A 20,961-nucleotide genomic window follows, 5' to 3' on the forward strand; every position below is an offset into this window, starting at 1 on the left:
GGGAGGATCGCAGCCCCTTCAGAGCGGAGCAGCAGCGGCGCTCCCTCACTCCCCGCACACTACACGCGCGCACCCTCCGCCACCGGCCGCCCACGGTGCGCATGAATACTGTGGGGCAAGTAGTCCCGTGAGGACTTGAGCCGGGAGAAGCGGGCGAGTGCGGCAGAGGGGCGGGCGCTGGCGTCGGGGCGGTCGGCGGGAGCCGCCTGGAGGGAGCTGAGCTGCCCCGCTAGGCTATGCCCGCGCCGTAGGGCCAGCTCCGGAGCTCCCGAGCGAGCAGGATGGAGCTACGGTGGTGGAGTTGCAGCCTGACTGCCGGCTGCCTGGTGCTGCTGCTGGGGTGCGGGGGGCCGGAGGAGGCGGTCGCGGCGGTGAGTGCGGGGCGCCCTCCTCGTTCTTTTGCGGTAGAGGCTTCAGGGGGAGTTTTCGAGTCTTTTGAAAAAATGAGGTGGTTCAGGGGGGGGCTCCCCAGCTGGGGCTGGGTGAGGGGAGGCGGGAGTGACCGCAGTCCCTGACAGGAACCGGGCGGGCGGGGGTCGGCGGCGCGAGGCCGGGCCGCGCGCGGGGCTGTCTCCTCATCGCCTCAGGTGCCGGAGGCTCCTGGACGGGCTCCGTCCCGGTACTTCCCTCCCTTCACAAAGGCTCCTCGGCTCTGCCGGCATCGGACCGGCTCTCCGCGGTACCCCGGTGCCGTTGGCACGTCTGGGTTCGTCGGCAGCTGCGGGGAGGCAGGAGGGAAGGCGAGGCGGGGGAAGCCCGGGCAAGCTTTGTGTGTTCTCTGAACCCTCTCCTGGGCACTGGAGGAAAAGACTCAGCACTGCTTTACTCCCCCCTTGCCCCTCAAAAGATCTTTAGGAAGATGTGCCTGAGCTCTTGCCTGTTGAGCCTTCACCTGCATGGGTAAGACCCGCCTGGACGTGGCAGGGAGTGGGACTTGCAGGAGGACCGCGCCTCAGGCAGTGACTTGTTTTTCCTGAGGGTTGTGTTTCTGCTGTTTTAAAACCCGAGTTGAGATGCTAGCAGAGATGGTAGATGTGCGGCGGTATTGCTGACAGTGCACAGTAGGTGGCCTGGAGAAGAATTTTATCTCTTCGGGAGAGGGATGCTGCCCCAGCTTCCCTGGAGCAGCTGGGCCTTGAAACTGAGAGGAGAGAGAGGTCATCACTCTTTAACTTAAGTCATTCAGCTGTTAACAAGTGGTAAAGTTAACTAAAAGGTTCATACTTTCGAATGGGTTAGTTTCTGATTTTCATGATTCCTTCCTCTGGCTCTTAATTTTCTTTTCATAGCTTACTTGGAAGGGAGAATAAATCTGGATTTCTGTTGTTTAGGATCACTTCCTAGTTGAAAAATCACAATACGTTACAGTAATAGATGTAGAATACCTTTCTGCTACTCCCTCCCTACTCTCCAATTTTGCAGTTAGAGCTGACAAAATCTTACTTGTCTTGAAACCTCCTTTGAAGTGCATTCCTTTACAGTGAAACTTTGTATACCTTTCATCTGCCCTTCTAAAAAGCAAAGACCAGCCATAAAATACTCCCTTTCACTCCTCCTTACCATGCCCAGGTGTGTACCTAAGCATAAGTGATATCAGTGTGCCACCAGTGCTTACTGATTTGGAGAACTGCTTGTCTCCACATTGCCTGTAATCCTAATTCTGCTGCTAGGTACCACTTCAATCCAGGCTACCTCCTTTAATTTTCACCACCAAGAAAAGATCCTGTCAGTCCCACCCACAGGAGTTCACCTTTTAGCAGGTGGAAGCTGAAGATGGGGAGGTTTGTGTGCACAAAGGTGTTTCCTTTCTTTCTTCAGGGAAGCACCCAAACAGGGTTTCACGTGTGTGATTTGTGGGAATCTGTGGGGTCTGGGAAAGACACTGCTGGGCTGACCCTGTAGGCAGTCATCTGCTTTGGGAGAAGTGAGGAAAAGAGAAAAGATAATGGTGGAGTTCTTGCTTCTTACCACCACCTTGTGCTACAGCTCATTCAGGGTAAGCCCCCTGGGCATTTACTACCCTACAGAGAGATAGGATTAAACAAAGACCCAAATGATATTAGGGATAGGGAATACCTCTGTTTCAACCTGTATCAGTCCCACTGATACATTTTTCTTGATCCTTTGGTGTTCTGATGATGTTGAACACCTGGTAATGATAACATTAAGTGATGCTGATCCTAATCAATTTTTTTTCCCTCATTTTCAAAAAGGGTAAAATTAACACTGTAGCAGTATGCTTGATATACACAGTCTCCTGTGAATTTTGTTCTGGAGCCTTGTGTCAGAATCCCCCCCAGGATAAATATGGTGGCATGGTTTGTACTCATTATGCTGTCATTATTAGGATCTGAAGTTGTTACTCAGTTTCATAGTATGCACTTCAAATGCAGAAGTCATATGCTCTTTACTTCCCTTTGTTCAAATAGTGTTTATGAGATCAGTTACAAGGTGACAGAATATAGTCAAGAGTAATCTGCCAATGTGGACATCATAGTGAAATCCCAATGATTTTCAACAACAAAAAAATAAATAGCCTAAACCTCATACTCAAGGATGAATTTAATTTTTTTGTATTTTATTGATGGTCATCCATAGCCCACTGTCTCAGTGTAAAAGAGAGGGAACTGTCTTGCTTCAGAGTGGGAGAATGAATGAGGTAGAAGATGGCACCATCAGTGCATGTGATTTCAAGTTACACTGTAAAAAAAAAAATGCTTGTAAGTTGTATGCTTTCATCACAGGGTATGAATTATCATACATGTTAAGGGACAGTATTAATTTCTTAAGTGCCCTGGTGGTGTTAGTTTAAATACAAATATGTTGATTTATATTAATTTTTCCTACAAGTAGAATTTTCTACTTCTCTCAGCAGGTTTACACTTGTACCATGTTACAGAAAACTGATAGCAAGTTGTGATTGGAAATTCTATTTAATTAAAGAACATAGACTAGAATCTTGAATTGTGATAATCTGTGAAACTCACCTGGGCTTGTTTATTGGCCTACGGTGAAATAAGTTTCCCTCATAGTTGTGGCCTAGGTTTTTAATGTGTAGAGTTTGTCAACTCAAGAGTTATTAAAAACAAAGTAACTTCTGCAATGTCTCTTTCTTTGCCTACAGTTATAACAATTTTGTTGAAAGTATAGGTATGAAAACAGTTGTTCAAATATGGTAAGGCAGGCTGTCAAGACAGGTGTATTGTATTCATGTACCTGTATTCATGGAAGTTCTCTAAGTTTAAATGGGAATTTTTTTCCTTTTGGAGGTTACCATGTCATTAATTACAGTTTACTTGATTAATATGGTTAACTTGTAAATTATGGTCATCTGTTTTTCTTGTTTGTCTTAATTATTTTATCATATGGTGGTGGTTATTTCCAATTTCATAAGTGATTGTGACTCTAGTTATGAAAGCTGTGTCTGTAAAAGCAGAAAGAAATGGATTCTGGCTTTTAGAATTCAAAAAGTATTTCATCCTGAAATTCCGTGGATGTGTCTTGATTAGTCATGCACAAGACTCTCTCAGTTTCATAACATTAAGGCTAAAGCCCTCCTGCTTGCAACTTGCCATTTGTCATGTGTTGTGCTTTTGACCTTTCCTGGCTTTTAGATAAAGATACACAGTAAAACCTGTATGTCAGGGTGTGTTCTGCCACATACTAAAATACAAAAAAATCAACAGAATCCTGAATGAAATCTACTATGAAAGCAATTTGGGTCATAACAGGATCTAGTGAGGTTAGGCATGCAAAATCATTGTGTCTTATGCTGTTTTTCCTTGTGGTGGAAATAGACTGATAGTTCTGTGGAAACTGATGGACTTTGGTTTTCCTGGCTATGAACTAAATGATCTGCTCACTGAAAGCAATTATCTAAACTAATTGTGCTATTTTGAAGTAGAAAGGAACATTTTCCTAGGATAAGTTAATTTATTTAAAAGCAAATATAAATTTACATTGTCATCTTTTTCTGCTAGGAATAAGAAATCACGCTCCTAATGTGGTTAGTGGCTGTTGATTTTACTAGAACATGCACAAACCTTTCTAAGTTACAAACCAAGTGAACTCAGTGAGAACATCCCAACAAACCTAATGCACATATTTTCTATCTGGGGCGAAGTGCAGTAAGGGATCTGTTCTGCACATGCAGCAGAAGATTCATCGTGCATTTTTGCCTTTCATTCACTTAGATTAAAATGCTCCCTTCTCTAACTGCATCAATTGTGTAAACTCTCCACTGATATCAACACATAACAAGATGCCCAGATAACACTGTTATGTGTTCTAGGAATAGTATTTCACAAGCATACTGAATGGAAAGCAGCCACTGCTGGTGTTGATACTACCTGACATATTCCTTTGAATGAAGACACTTCTTACTTATCTGTTCCATAAGGCTGTATGGAATAGGTGATGTTTAAAACTACTGGGGTTTTTTAAGTTCTTGCTATATGTAGTATTTGACTATCTAATGTTGGCTGCTCTGTGCTGTAAACCATCTCTTCCAAAGGGTGCCTAAAATAAAACTTTAAAGAAGAGTGCAGATGCAGTTTTAATGATCCTTCAGCAGCAACCTTTGCCCTCCTGTGAAAGGTCAGCAATGCAATTAAACCTTATTAAATATCACAGGTAAAGCACAGCTTCTAAAAAAGAAAATGTCCAGAGCATCCTGACTGCTCAGTGTGGTATGTGGAGGAAAGGCTTCAGTGTAAAATGAAATTATCAGTAGAATAAACATAGTTGAGCTGAAGAAGAAAGGGTCCTGGTATAAAAGAAAATTCTGATGCTTATTTTAAAAAAGAAAAATGCTTTGCTTTCTTGGAGAACCTCTTGTGAAGAGATATAAGAAGTGAAAACTGGAGGATGTGATCTTAAATTTAGGAGACATGGATATTTGGCAATTAGATAATTACAACTGTATTGCAAATGAGTCATTTTATCTTAAACTTGTTAATGCTTTAGTCTCTCTCTAAAAGGCTTGGTACTTAACCTGTAATGTATCAATAGACATATCTTAGTCTGCTTGGAAAAGACTTTGATGTTGTGTGACTTATTTATGAACCTCTGAATCTCTGTTGCCGTGATTTGAGTGGGAAGCTGGACTAAATCCCCCCCGAGGCCCCTTCCAGCCTGAATTTTCCTCTAAATCTGAAATTATGCAAGTGTGCATTTGTGCGCCAAGGTGTAATTTCTGTTAATACAACTTACATATGCTGCAGTAAAAAAATCAATCAGCATCGTGTGGTTAAATTGTGAGTTGGAAGGCTTGTATTTACTTCAGTGCTTTTTTTAGTTGCAACTAGTCAAGATGCTATCTCTCAAGCTGTCAGCACAGCAGTATTCAGAATTTTAATTTTGTATTCTGTTTTTTTGTGGAGGGCATCTTACACAGTGTGTATTTGTGTATGTATTATTCTGCTTCAATATAACAAAGAAACATAAATTGTAGTGGTGATATTGACAGGGATGTGTTTTCCACTTGAAATGTGTGTGGTTTAGATCTTGGAAAGAGAGAGGAACTAAAAATAGATTTCAGCAGACTACTACTACTTCAAGGCTCTTAGTTCTTGTAGCTCTCTTGTTGCCTTTCTCTCTTTGTCTCCACCAATTTGGAGAAGGAAAGTAGTTTTGTGTATTTTGTTTCTTTTACCTAATCTCTGCAGAGGACTAAAACGTCAGAGTTGAATTTCAGTCTCTTCTCTCTCCTGGCACTGCAAAAAGCATCTGTGTTCAATGCACTTAAATTTGAACCACAAATAAAAGCTATTATCTATAAAATTATTCATTTTATTGAGGCATATAGCTAAACCTGTGAAACAGTCCTTCTACAGTCTAACACGACCTCGCTGTACACTACACTAGATAAGCTTTAGTACTCCAGCTCTGCTGAAACCTCTGCTTTCCCTCCTCTTAACTTTCTCTGGAGAAGCAAAGCTTGGTTTGCTTCCCTGGCTGAAAACAGCCTGGTGAGTCTTTTTACCAGTGTCTGTACCTGTCAGAACTTTCTGCTGAAATCTGTTAAACACCTTGAAAATGTGTTTATTATAGAACTGGCTCTAGTTGTTATCAGTGTAAATCTTGGTTTTAAACCACACCATCAATTTAGAGAGAGATGTTTACAGTGTACTGCTTCCTAGGGTATTGGGATGTTTCTACAAACCAGACTTTTACAACTCTTAGTTGCAGCTGAAATTTGTATATGAGGCAGACACCCCTTCTCTAGAAGGAAGTGAGTATGGCAGAAATCTCTGGTTCATGTTAAAATATTTCACAGGTATGAAATTAAGACTTTGATCTCATTCCCTCTCTACTGTAGTAGTTGCATCATCTTGTCTTTTCATATTTCTTTATCAAGCTAGGGAGATAAAGCATGATTATTTTGATATGTACAAGATTTCTTAGCATTTCTCCAGTATTCTGAAAAGTGCCAGAAATTTACAGTATATTCAGAAAAGGTAATTTTATACTGTCCATTCTGGTGCCCAGCCTTCCTAACTCCTGGATTCTGTGTGAAAATATAGTGAGCATTAGTTATTGCATAAAGCTGTCAAACTTAAGCAACCATTAATTCAACAGCTTTATTTTATTTTTTGGCTTCTCCTTGTTAGCAATGAAGGCTAATGTTCCTTCACTAAGGAAGAAACACTGACAACTCCTGCATAAGAGGCTCTCTAGCATGAGTCTGTCTACTAAATCTGGCATTATAACTCCAGAAGAAAACCTTTCTTGTTTTGCACTTAAATCCTGCAGGTGTCCAAGAGGGAGGAAGAAAATGACCACCCTGAGACATGAACTGCACTTTTTCTACACCTTGAATTAAAGTAGCAATTATTAAAAAACACAATTAAATGACTTTACTTAAAGCAATGAAAACTAACGTGACCTGCAGACAAGGCTAGGCAAGCCTTCAGCTCCTAGAAAATTTGATTTTCTGACAAGAAAGGCCATTGGCACTTCAGTAGGTGAAGGAGCTTATGCACTCGGTTTCAAAACCTTTTAAAAATAATCCTTTTTATGGGGCAGAGACTTTTCTTGAGTCAGCTTACTATGAACCAACCTGTTATGCCAAATGACAGCAGAAGCCATTGTTTCTGAAAGGCAAAGAAACTTCTACCTGTCATTCAGACTATATAAATTAAGTTAATCAGAAAAAACTTATTCCGAATTAGTTTAAGAACAATTTTCTTATATATTGAACCTTAAAGAGCAAATGTGCTCAGAAAGGAAAAGAGGCTTCTTCACTTGCCTGAAAAATGAGAATTTGTTTGGTTCCTCGCATCTCTTTTCATCCAGTTGTATTTTCAGTAAGACATGAGGACAAAATATTGATATTTTGGTAGAATCATTACTTTTTAATTCATAAGTGATAATTTTAAAACAAAAGGAGGAAATCAACTGAGGATGAGAAGTTGCAAGGCTGAAGCACGTTTTGCTTGCATAGTCAGCTTAACTTGCAGCATTCATTTAATTGTTTCTTAATGAGGAAAGTGTTGCTATGAAAATCTCTAGAAGTCTGCCCAGGCAAACAGTGAAAGCATCATACAGAAGTTTATATTTGTGTGGGTGGGTTTTTTCTACCTTTTTGATGAAGTTAAAGGGTATGTGTAGTGTCATTACATTTCTGATCCAAAATGCTTATGGAAACTTCTTGGCAATAGAATTGGTGACATCCCTCCACACGTGTGTACATGCACAAAAACCCCCTTAAGTATCTTTTTCTTTTCTAAAAGCTTTCAAACTCTTCAAAAAATAGTAGTAAGAAAGTGTTAAAACATCTACATCTAAAGTATGAATTTTTGTATCCTAAGTGAACCTCGAAAATTCCTTAACTTTAGGCTTGAGTGAGAAAATGCTTGTTGACAGGTCTAGTCATGCTCAGAACATGTGTATTTTTAGAACATCAGCATACTGCACCTAAGTGTGAGAATAACATGCAAGCCTCTTTGAAGAATGTGAAATTGCTAATATACTACAGAAGTAACTCTGGAGGGACAGCATGGCAATGATAGTGGGTTTTTTGTTTGTTTTTTTTCTCTCAACATGCAGGCTAAGTTGATTACCATCAATAAGAAGATGGATTACTGGTAATATATTGTCCTAAATTTCATTGTAAATGTCTTCATTGCCTTTTTTTTTTTTTTTTTTTTTTTTTTCCTTAATGGCAGGAAGGAGTTTGATTTGGTAGAAGATTATTTAAATTACCAAGGAAGCCCTTTGGTTTTTTTGGTGTTGCTCAGGAGTGTACCAGAAACAAACTTTTAGGTTATGAAACACCAATCCTGAAAAGAAATAATACTGTGTTAGTTCTGGTTGCTAAAGGGGTTCAGAGGCCAAAAACAGATGGTGTGTGTGAAAAGTGTAAAGAGGTATTTCTGAATGCTAATTATTATGAACTGATAATTAAGCATGGAATAAAGATATTCAGTCATGCAAGATTTTGATGCATTTGAACAGCAGTTTCCAGTGGTCATCATAATATGCTGCCTAAGAAGCTTCAGTTACTTGCCTCAGTGTTGGCTTGCTGTTTCCTGGGAGAAGAAAACCGTCCAGTGTGTATATTTAAAATTATCTCTGGACAAAATTTGGCTCCCTGCTTCAGACTGAGCATTTTATTTAGAGTTTCATTTTTTACTATACTAGATATCTGAAATGTGAGCTACAGTTGTACCTTGGCACATCTTTCAGTACTGATTCTGCATTCCATTCAGCTTTGCAGAGCTGGTGACTTTTAGTAACTTTACAGTCTTCTCCTTTGCTTGACTGGAGGTAGCAAGCACAGGAAAATATTGGGTTTGAATGGGAAGGTGCTGGTTCAGGGGGGCTGCAGGGGTGGCTTCTGTGAGAAGATGCCAGAAGCTTTCTCTGTGTGTGATGGAGCCAGTGGCAGCTGGCTCCAAAACAAACCCACTATGGGCAAAGACTGAGCACGAGTGACAGTGGGAGCACCTCTGGGATAACATGTTTAACAGGGGAGGGGGACTGGAGAAGGAAGGGGATGGAACCTGCTGTGCAATGGCAGCTGGGAGAGAGAAGTGAGAATATGTGAAAGGAACGAATCTGCAGACACCAAGGTCTGTGAAGGAGGTGAGGGAGAGGACGTGCTTCAGGCTCTGGAGCAGAGATTCCCCTGCAGCCCATGGTGAAGACCATGGTGAGGCAGGCTGTCCTGCTGCAGCCCGTGGTGTTCTGTGGCACACCAGATATCCACCTGCAGTCATCCACCACAGCAGAGCAGATGTCTGTGTCTGAAGGAGGCTGGGAGCCGTGGAGAGCCTGTGTAGGAACAAGTTTGCTGGCAGGACTTGTGCTCTTGAGTGGGACTCATGTTGGAGCAGTCCATTCCTGAAGGACAGCTATGGGGAGGATGTATACTAAAGCTGAAGAGTGTGAGGAGAAAGGAGCAGCAGAGACAATGTGTAATGCAGTGACCATGACCCCCATTCCCTGCCCCTCTGCGCTGCTGGAGGTACGAGGAAGAGAAGAGGTAGAGAAATTGGGAGTAAAGCTGAGCCCAGAAAGAAGGAAGGTGTTTTTAAGGTTTGTTTTCATTTCTCCCTATGGTATGCTGACTTTTACCCTAAACTAATTTCCTTGAGTGGCACCTTTTTTGCCTGTGACTGTAATGGGAGAGTGATCTGCCTGCTCTTCTCATGACCTTTGAGGCTTTTGTTATATTTTCTCTCCCCTGTCCAGCTGAGGAGGGGGAGTAATAGAGCAGCTTTGGGCAGCCACAGCCACAGCTAACCCATTGGAAAACCATTTTTGGATTTAACTCTCTGAATACTTAAGTGTAGAGAACTTAAAATTGTAGAGAAATTAAGTGTAGAGAAATTAAAAACTGCTAAAATTCCAATCTTGTCTGTTGTAGCATCTTGGAAAACCTAGGCTGGAAGTATAATCCTCCTACTCTGGAGGCCAGATGAGGTGACCTCTTGCTCAAAGCAGAGCTGACTTTCAGGTTCTCTATTTGTACTTCAGATAGTTTCAGTCTAGTAGGACATTTCAACAGTATCTTCTATCCCAAACCTTGCTTGCTGTAGGAATACAGTTTTAAAACTTCATGGAAATACTCCATAATTTATGCTTGTAATTAACCTACTGGTTATTGTGGGGTTCAGAGCATATATCACAAATTTGCAGCAGAATATTTCCTTGGCAAATGTTCAGCTCCAAATAACACTGGCGGGAGTTGCTGTACTCCCTAAACCAGGATGCCTCGGGGAATACTTTCCCTTAGAGAAAGTGACATTCTGTTTTGGAATGTGTACAAATGCCAGGGGATGTTCCTTCCTCTTGCCAAGCTTCAGACTGTAATACCTGAGGGCTATTTTCCTGAATAGATCTCCTCACTTGAATTATTGTGCTAGGGTGTTGCAATCATCTGTGCTCTTTCCTTGCCTACTCCCACTTATAAATTACAGTATTTTAGTACAGTGTTGCAAGGAAGACAGTTTACTGATATTCTCAGACTTGGTCAGGGAATGAAGTTAATGACAGTTAATGAAGTTAATCACATCAATTGTTGGAGGAAGCAATAACTAAACTGACGTGTGTCAGAGCAAAGTGAAGCTTAATGCTGCTGCTGAAGGCTTCATCCCCAAAACAAATAGTACTCAACTATTTACACAGCATTGTGACTGTTTGTTAAAATTCAAATTTTATGGTCCAGGTGGTCAAAAGATATAAAACACAGTCAAAATTATTCTAAAGGTTTGCACATCAGCTTCTGTTTGGAAAAAAACATATCAAGTTCACTTCCTTTCCCTCTGTACCCTCTTCCTCTGGCACTGATCAAACTTATTTTTCTTTTCCTACTACTGATACGTTAATAGTCAAAAACCAACTTGTATGTGTGTGTTTTCTGTAAAGAATGTATCTGTGGTCCTTTTAGCTAGTTCTTTGGCATGTATTCAAAATTTTGTGTAATGTAGTAAGTTTCTGATAAGTGGAACTTAATTTCCAGGGCAGGCATTCTATTTAGTGATGGTCACTGCAAACCAAATGTAAGGATTGTTGGGGTAAGGTGATGTATAGGCTCTAGGTGTAATTTCTCTAGTATAAGGGAAGGAAATCTATTTCTTCTAATCAAGTTTGGGTTTTCTAATTCTAAGATTTATGTTCTGTAAAGTGATCTATTAGCACTAGCCTGAAGCTGTCTTCCAACATTTTAAAGACAATACTATACATTTAGGCTCTGTTTTACTTTGTCTCTGTGGAGCAGTTGGTGGGAAATTACTGTTGCCATCTTCTGTATCTCTATAAGGTCTCTTTTTGTAGCAAGGTGCACCTTGTTACCATGCACTTCCTTTGAAGTAACAGTTGTTGTAAGACGGAGCAATTGCTAGCACATAGCCAGTGCATTAGGAAATAAGTTCAACAGACTGAGGGCTCCTCTTTATCTGCTCAAGTTAAGCATGTGACTTCCTGACAGGCATCTCCTACTATCTATCCCATTTTATCAGTTATAGGGATTTCTGAGTTCATGTGGCTAAAAGAAGAAAAAAGCCTCCCAACTCAGCACATCCTGATGCTCTCCTTTAGGAGGTGCCTCTGACTTGCAGGACTTGCAAGACAATTGCTGTGTTTTCGTTGCTTCTTTATTTAACTTGGTCCTCTTCAGTGCCACTTACTTTTTTGACTTTGATTACTGAAGGCTGGAGCTTTTATATTAATATTGAGCAATACAGAAAAAGAACTGCCCAGAGTGCTATCTCCAGGTATTAAAATATGCACACAGACTATTCTGATGCTATTGGCATAAACAAATGATAAAACAACTTTAACTACAAGAACCTTGGAGCTATGATACTTGGTCCAAGAACTGAGGGAGAAGGGAGTTGATAATCACCACCAGCACCACAAAAAATCCCCCAGACACCCACCAAGCCTTAAGTGAGTTCAGTCTTGTTCTGACAGTTAAGAGGGTGTGTGCTTCTTCAGATAACATCTCAATGTGATATCTCTCTGCAAAGCCTCTATTCTTTTTACTGTGTATAGTTGCTTAATCTTAGGTATTAATTTAGTAGTTCCCAAATTTCAAAAAAGACCACAGCAGGGTTGGATTAATCTGAAATGCTGTCCTATTTTGTCTCTTCTTTCTCAGAGGAAGAAGTAGATACCTTTTCTTGTGTGGTCCACCTCATGCACTTGACACAAGAAGGTGCAGTTGTCAGGGACAAATGAATGACATCCATTAACAGCACTCAGGAATTGAAGCTTCCTTTGTTGTGTATTATATGGATGAAGGAGAATAACAGGACACTTTCTGGGAAAATAATCTGGAGCCTGTGTCTTTATTCCATTTCCTTAACTAGGAAAAGATTAAAAAGAGACTGCCAGAATGTGTGGTGTTATGACTGTATAATACATGGCTTGCAAGTGTATCTGAGGCTTACAAGCCTAGGTGACAGGTCTGTGTTACATTTGGATGTGGTTATGGAAAGTGGAAACATCTAACACCTGTCACATGGGAAAGGTCCTAAATGACTAGTAAATCTTAACCTGTAATGAGTACCATATGGCACTTCTTATTTGCAGCTGGAAAAAATCAGGAAGCCTCAAGAGGCTTGTGATTAGAGTCTTGTGTGTAAAATTCAAGTAAAACTGAGACTTCCTGGAAAGCCAAGTGGCTTACTGTATGCTGCCACTGACTGAAGGCTAGGTACCTAATGCTCGTGTCTCAGTGCAAGTGTTAGTTGCAGAAATGTGTAACTGGACAGGTATAGATGAAGGCATGTTTAAAACAAACCATTTCTCTGTGTACTTGAGGAGTTTGTTTATGGTCTGTGTGAAAGCTGGAGGATAGGTTGGATTCCTGCAGGTGCTGTGCTGCCCACTGAAGAGGGAAGTGTGGTATCTGGCATCTGTCAGCTCAGGAACTTGGAGGCAAAGTGGAGTAGAAGACCACCTGGTAGTTTACGATCTGTCTTTAGTGCTCTTTCTTGCACTGTTTATTAGGAGGTTTAGTTGCCAAATCTAAACCGATGCTTCTCAAGATGCTCAAGCTGAGTTGCTATTGAAGGAAATTTGTGCAAATTCATACAGCGTGGTGTGGAGCTGTCTTGAAATTTGTGTTCATTAGGACAGAAGTATTTGGCTTCCAAGGTCTCTTCAAGTTTAGCTTTGAAATGCTTGTGCCAAGGGCAATGGAGCTTGACTTGATTATTTTGCTTTCTGTGTGTCCCATGCAGTAAAATGTACTACACTGAAGCCCATTCTTAGTCTTGTTAAGACTAACAGGCCACAGAACTGTAAGAGTGTTCAGAAGTGGTGAGAAATGCCCATGTCATTTTCCTTGCCTATGATTGAGGGCAAGACTGCAGCACTCATTAAAGCAGAGTGGCAACAATTTTTGAAGATGGAAGGCTTTGTAGAAAATGAGAATTAGCTACTGAGGGTTTCAAGGTCTGTTCCTTGTACTTCCTGCTTAAAGTTTCTTCATGTCTCTGTTTTCCCCCTCTTAAAGCCAGCTAAGGAGCAAGAGAGGAACAGGGGTAGCAGGGAAGTTGACTGGATGCACAATTGGGCTCCTGCACATTGTCTTCTGGTTCAGAACTCGGATACAGAAAGACTCTGTCAGGCTGCAATACCCCCTGCTCTAGAGGGATAATATCTGTGTGTGTTTACTTGTTGCTCTCTTTAGTTGTTAAAAAAAGAGATGTAGGAATCCCTAACTTAGGGGAGATTAAACTGTTTCTGTGTAAGCTTTTTCCTGCTGACCTGCAGCCTCTTGGGGGCTTGCTAAGGATGAGTTCTTACCATTTTTTCCTGTTTCTAGAAACTGATCAGCAGTTCAGGCATCTGAATAGGCTGCCCTCCTACTACTCTGGTTTGCCAATTGTTTTTTTTTGTGTGTGTGCAGCTGCTGCATGGCAGGTCACTCAACCAAAATCGATAGATGAGTGCTTCTGTAGATCTTAACTCTGAACTTTTCTTAAGAGTTTCCAGGAAGCAGAGGGAAATCGTTCATTGTGTTGTTTCTAGGTTTATAGGGAGAAATCTTTATGGGCAGGTAATTGCAGTTTGGGGATGAAAGGTAAATGAGCTTTAGGGCATTAATTCTGTAAAGAGACCGAATCTAAAAAATTGTCTGTAGTTATGCTATATCAGCTGGTCTAAGGAAAGATCTTCTGCTATTATTGCCTTCATTTTAGCCAGAAGCTGCTGTGCAATAGCCTTTACAGAAAACTGTTAAAAAGCTGTAATTGGTTCAGTTTAAAGCAGTAAAATTCATTGTGGTACAAAATACAGGCAGAAAAAATGAATTCTTTTAAAAAAAAGTTCACCTCTTTCTTGTGGTACAGTGTTTTTAACATAGACATACTTGCTTCACATTTTGCATTTTCTGAAGGTAGTTATGCTAAGATTCTCATGTTTTTTGTTTGGTTGGGGGGTTTTGTGGGTTTTTTGTTTGGTTTTTTTGTGAGTTTTTTTCTTGAGGGTTTTGTTTGGTTGCTGAGGGGTTTCTTGTGTGTGTGTGTTTTGTGGTTTTTTGTTTGTTTGTTTTAAGTTGCAGTCATTTGATTGCTACCAAATCATAGTAACTATGTTCTAAGAGAAAATTTACTGGCCCATAAACTTTCCTTATAATCAAAACATTTGCCTGAGATGTATTAACTAGATGCAGTGGGTTTTAGTTACATTTAGTGTTACTACTACAGTATAAGCTATTCATATATCTAAATAGGAAATAACCTGGTGCTGGCCTTCAAGAGGAAAAAGGTTGTACATCAGGTGTCTCAGATTTGGTTTTTAACTTCTCTCATTTACAGTGGCCAAGAGCTGTGGCTACTACAGCTAAGAGCTTCCTCTACAAGTCTGAACAGATCTTGTATTGTGCAGACTTCAAAGAAAGATAGTGCCTTAAGGTGTAACAGGTTAAATTACATGTCAGGAGTTCCCTTTCTTAAAAAAAAAAAAAAAAAAGCTGGTCAAGAACTTCTGCAAACATGTTTTGACTCTTACATTTTATACCATGAAACTTTGTTTTAGTATCTTTGAGTAAATTTAGTGAGGTGAATTAAGGGAAATGATTACTTATGAGGGTATGTAGTAATCTTTTAACTCAGATTCTGCTTTAGAACTTTTACTGCTTATAAATCTGTGAGAAAGTAATGGCTACTTGAATTATGGAGCTGTGGTGGCTTTTCTGCCATAGTTGACTTCACATAGATATTTGAGTAATAAACTGTTATCTGCAGATGTACTCTTGTTAAGCCTAAAGAGCATGTACATGAAATCATAATTAGAACTCACAATAGCAGCTTTAACTCTGGTTGTCAAATTCCCACAAAACCTTTTTTTTCTTGGCTATATTCATGTCCAGGCAAGTGAAAGGAAACTCAACTTCCTTAAGATAAATGGTGAAGTCTTTGACCTGGGTGAGTAGTAAATCCTTAGCTAGATAACTCTGCAGGTGTTTTGTTTCACAGATCTCAGCAAGCTAATAAATGTGAGTATATTCTTCAGGACCACCACCAAAATAAAGCCTAATCTTTGTCTGCTTCAAATGCAAAGTCTGAATTTCTTTTCCATCATAAACAGATGTATGCATTGTTGAATTTGAGACATCTGCATGGTTAGAGCAGAAAGAGTACTGTGTTCTTCCTCCTAGGGTACAGACAGCAATTTCTATATAGTGCAGCTTGAGTGCATATTAACATTTTTTCAGGCCTTTGCCACTTGCTCTCCTCCCTCTCAAACTGTGAAGTATTGTTCCACAGTTCAGTTATGGTCCTATGTGATCAGTGTGTTGCAGAGTTTTAAATTTGCTTTGGAATTCTGGCCACCTTCTCCTGGGCAGAATTTATTTCAGTGATTTCTGTGCATCCCTTCCCTGCTGGAGGGAACCTTTCTCACCTGATGAGGTAGCTTTCCATGTTGTGTTGTCAAATAACTGCCTGGTTCCCTTCAGGGTGACATGAAGCTGGTGTGTGTCTGTGCATGTTAATCCCAGAAGATGTGGTGTGGTGAAGCTTTGTGGCCATTTAAATCTCTGAAGAAGTCTCAATATGTTAGAGGAGACACCAGCATTTAAAACCAGTGGCTGTACAAAATCAGTTTTTGACTCTTACTTGACCTCTTGCTGCCACCGGAACTGAGCTGTCAAGAACAGTGTGTAGTCTGTCACTACAAACTGCATGGCTAGGTAGGCTCAGTAATGCTGCTGCCCTCTTCTAGAAATGAGGGGTTATCAAACAATATTCTCATTTCATGGTAAAATAATATATCATGAAGATGTTGGAGTAAAGAAATTGGGTAGCCTGTAAATGTTTGGACTGTTTCATGCTTCTGTCTCTTATCTAACTCTGATATCAGGACTGAGCATTCATTTGTGAGCAACTGGGTCATGTCAGAACTCTTCTTACAGTATGCAAAGGCACCTTATTGATTCACCTACCATGCTTCTGTAAAAAGTTGCACCACTTCATTACTTTCTAATTTTTAAATTTTGAGCACTGGGTTCCCTTCCCATTCCTCTAACCTTTCACATGAAGAGAGTATTAAAATATTGTTAAACTGCTATACATTTAAGTACATATACATTATTTAAGTATTAATGCATACTTCATTCTGGATTTTTAGGTGTTTCCTATGCCCTTCCCTACCTGCACACAATTCACTCTTTAGTTTCTCTGTAGCTGCATGCATGCAATGGTAAATTGCCTCTCAGTCAATTTTCACATATAAATCTTTCCGTTCAGAAGCTAATGTTTTGATTAAATTGTGCTGTGTTACTTTGATTCTGAGAGATTAAAATATGAAGTCAGGCAAACCTACATGAAGCCACTAATCAGCTCTCTGTAACCTTTATCGATTACTGTTAGCAAATTAATAAGAGGTTTTCTTTTGCCTTCAGTTTTAGGAAGTCACAGGTTGCTCTTCTCTCCAGGAATAGCATTCCTCTACCTGGTGGTTTTTAGAAATATTTTGTCCAACACTGTTGTGAGTTGCAGCTCTGGGGTGGGGAGGGGACATGCTGACATTGCCTTGTAACTGACATCTCTAGGCTTGATGAGGAAGGAGGGGAACACGCTTAATACGTAAGGCAGGCTTCTAGCCAAAACAAATTCTGAGGACAAGTTGCTTATTCATTTCCTTGAGCTGTCTGTAACAAACCAGTGGCCAAGAGTAAGAAGTGACTTTGATTTCAAATGTGTACTTTTTTCTTCAAACTGAAAAACAAACAAAAAAAACCCCCAACCAACCCATTCTGACATAAAGCAGTTTTCTTTAGTCCATGTAAGACACAAAAGACTGAGCTTGTTCTGGAAGAGTTATCCTTTGACTAGTAAACCAATACCATTCTTCCTTTTATATACTAATGAAAAGAACTCCCTCTCCACACATGGATTCAATGGAGTAGAAGCTGTCAGGAAAATCCAATGAAAGGATTAGCTAAACTCAAATAAAGTAATTAGAGCCCTTGATTGTGTCTTGCCATGCAAAAGTCACAGCAAAGGCAATGATAGTTGGTCTTTACACATATGTGGTGGGAAGGCAACAGGAATGCAGTAGGTAAAAAGAAAACCTGAGCAGTTTCAGTCTTTTTCTTGAAATGCCTTGATTCCTTACTCATCTTCATATAGTTGAGAAACTGAAGGATTTTAATAGGGATGGAGATTGAGACCAGCTCCTTATGATCAAACCATAATGGTTACTATTAATTTTTTGTCTTTTCTGGTGCATAAGATGTGTCCTACTGGCCAGAGCTAATAAATGACCTAGTATGGAAGGCTTCTGGCTGCCTAATACAAGGCAGGTGACTTGTTCAGTGCTCTAATGTGTAACAAATGTACCAAGTATAACTTGGAGTTCCACTGAGGTTTGGAGTAATTTAATTTTTCACATCTGAAAATCCAGTAAGTAATTTTCAATGGCAAAGCTTTTACGAAGGGTAAACTAGTGATCAGTCATCTAAGTCTTGCTCTTAATCTAGGTTTCTCTATGTTTGAAAGGTTGTGGTCATTGTATGATTTTTCATTATTTGATTGAAGTGTAGATAACAGTGCTCATGTGCTGGAAAAATTCCAAGCATAGTGTGGAATCTGAATTTTCTAAGCATTTGTATGAGATAAAGAATTAAATTCATGACATCAGAAATCTCTAGCTCATGGTTACTGAGCAGCTTTCAAACTTGTAGTGGCTTGTTATGCAGTATGCATTCTCCTGTAGCACAATTTTCATGCTTGTTTTCCCAAGCTAAAAAAGGCCTTGAGATTATTGAAAAGTCTAAACAAAAAAAGTTTTCAGTTAGAATAGGTCATTAAGCTTTTTTCTTTTCTTTCTTTTGCTGTGCCAACATGTTTTACTTTATGTTTTCATGCTGTGCTGCAATATAACCCATAAGTGGCATGAATTGATCTCCATATAGTACAAATTCTCAGGGCTTTTTCTACTCAAACTGTTCAGTTTAAAAAGAAAAAACACAGTTTGGTGGGAATAGAAGTTAATGCAAATAAGAAACACAATCTGCCTAACACAGCTTTTGTACAGGAAGATAAGTGACTGCTGAAGGAATACTTTTTGATAAGCTTGTGGGTGAATAGGTCTTCCCAGGATTTAAGCCAAAAATTACTACCATTTGATTACAGTGGATATACAGACTACTTCTAGCTTCCTTTCACTGCTGTCTGGGAAAGACCATGTTTCCTTTCCAAGTAATGAATCTGAACTGGAAATCCAAAACCATCTGTCAAAGCATTCAGTGAGTTCACCTGATTCTTCAAGACAAGTTGATGTATACCATATATACATATATATAAAGAGGCTACTCAAAGTGTAAGGAACCCAGCCTGAATATATAAATTACTTTGGAAGACAGTTACACATTTTTAAAAAGCCTAACAAATCCTATTGATTAAATCAAAACACTTTTTCTTTAAAAGACAAATAGAAAACTGAGGGTCACTTTCTTCAAAAAACTTGTACAGGAAGATTCAATCATCCTAAAAGGTTGCTTTTTTCTAATGCCACAGTGTTGGGAAGGACACAGCCATTCAGCACCAAATTGCCATTATTTAACACCACCCTATGCAGGACAGGTTCTTGTTTCTCACCTTCACAAAATTGCATGTAACTTACTTGTTTTCTGTAGGCACAACATAACCATCTTTTCACCCTTAATCTTCCCTTTCTCCCTGTCCACCCCAGCAGTTCTCATGTGCCTGAAAACAAGAAATTTCCATAAGAAACGTTCTCTGGAAGCTGTGAGGAGACTAAACCAGCTTCTTCTATTCCATAACCTAAATAAATCCTTCATATGATGAGTAGAATCTTGATCATGCTTTCTGTCCGTGTCCTGTTTTAGCCTGCGTGTGTTTATCCCTGTGCACGTTTTGGTACTGATAGACTTTGTTTTTCCTCCCCCTGCCTCTTGGGGGCAGCAGAGACCTTCATGCAGCTCTCACATGCAGTAAGAACCAAGGGCTGCTGCCCGGTGAGCTGCCTAACTTGCTGTTTCTTTGTGTTGGGTTTGTGCTGTGAGGCAGGGGAATATTGCATGTAGCTAAGGTTAATCCCTTTTAAATGAAGCTTTGTTAACGAAATTAATCCTAAAACTGGTTCACAAGAAAGTTGCTTTTTAAATTTTTTTTATTAGTAGCCTTTAAATCCACTTCTGAAAGTGAAAAGGATCTGATACCAAATTCATAGGATAACTTAGGTTGAAGGGGAACATCAGGAGGGCACCAAGCAACCTGCTCCGAACCAGGTCAGCTGTGAGGTCAGGTCAGGTTACACAAGGATGTGTCCAGTCTGATCTTTGAAATCCTGAACTGGTTAGTAATGTTCAATTTCACTTGAGGCAATAGCTTAATAAGCCACTGCTAACCAAGAATGCTGAGGGGGTTTTGAACATTTAAGTCAACAAATTAATTACAAAAGCCAAATGGAAGGTTTGGAGAGATGTCCTGGTCATGTCAGATAGCACTATTGCTTTACTTAAAAACTCAAAAGCTCTGCCTTTTGCTACATGATGCTTTAGTCAATCCCATGTTTGTTTAGCTCCAGGTGAATTAAGGCACTTCTGCATTTTCAGTCTGGTGCCTCATTCAGGCATTCTTAATGCCAGGTAGGTGATGGGTCATGTCTCTAAAATGCTTCTGTGATAATGAAGACTAGAATTCAAGTGTGGGTGTACTTCAGATCTGACACACCAGCTGGTTTCCTGCCTGACTGAAAACTTGTACATAATGTTCTCTCTAGATTACTTGGGGGGAAGGTCCCTAAATGCTCAGCTTTTCAAACTTTTAAAGTATGTGCTGTATTTTTTATTGGAATGCTGCACCTGTTCTCAGAACAAGTTAATACCTTAAGTATTTCAGGTAGTGTATCTTCTAATGTGGGTAATGGGTTTTGACTATAAAGAGGTTTGAAAGTTGATGACCATGTATATTATGCAGAGGCATTCTACAAAAATTAAAAATCTCACTTTTGTAAACACATCTGATCATCTCTGAAATCAACATGAAGCTCTGATGAGTATCCCATGTTGTAGTGGAGGGGAGAGAACATAAGCTAGGTAAATGTGGTATGGAAAAATTACCTGACTTGGATTTTCTTCATGAATCAAACTTCCACATCTCCCTTCTCTGACCCCTTGATTGTCTCTCTCCATATGTTATGGGCTGTTGTAGCTGTATTGTCATACTTTGTAATGTAGTATGAATGCAGATAGATGCATCTAGGTTTTTTAAAAATAACTCAATAACTGTGGAGGAAAGAATTAACCGTGTAGTATTTTTCCAGTAACTATCACAAATTCTCTCGAAAGCTTCAGGCTTGGTGAAACTCTTGTGCAAAACCTGACACCTACTGGTGAGAAATGTAATTGGACTCAGTGTGAAGGAGTGCCTGTTCTATTGAAGTCCTGGCCGTTTGGCCGTAGTTGTTGGCTTGTACCTTGCTCTAGAATCAGCAATGTCCCCGCATAAATGTAAAAGTCTAAAATTTTTCGGG

At 40.0% G+C, this 20,961-nt stretch overlaps 1 protein-coding gene across 1 annotated transcript in view; it reads left to right on the forward strand.

Annotated features, from left to right (window-relative positions):
* Positions 1-270: 270 nt before the first annotated feature.
* COL4A5 (collagen type IV alpha 5 chain) overlaps positions 271-20,961 on the forward strand; it is a 74,908-nt gene continuing 54,217 nt past the window's right edge. Inside the window, exon 1 of the mRNA XM_030449228.1 lies at positions 271-371. Coding sequence (XP_030305088.1) covers positions 282-371 — 90 coding nt within the window. The 5' untranslated portion in view covers positions 271-281. The remainder of the gene's footprint in view (positions 372-20,961) is intronic.

The sequence above is a fragment of the Calypte anna genome, chromosome 4 (assembly GCF_003957555.1).
Source record: "Calypte anna isolate BGI_N300 chromosome 4, bCalAnn1_v1.p, whole genome shotgun sequence".
In the NCBI taxonomy this organism is placed as follows: domain Eukaryota; kingdom Metazoa; phylum Chordata; class Aves; order Apodiformes; family Trochilidae; genus Calypte; species Calypte anna.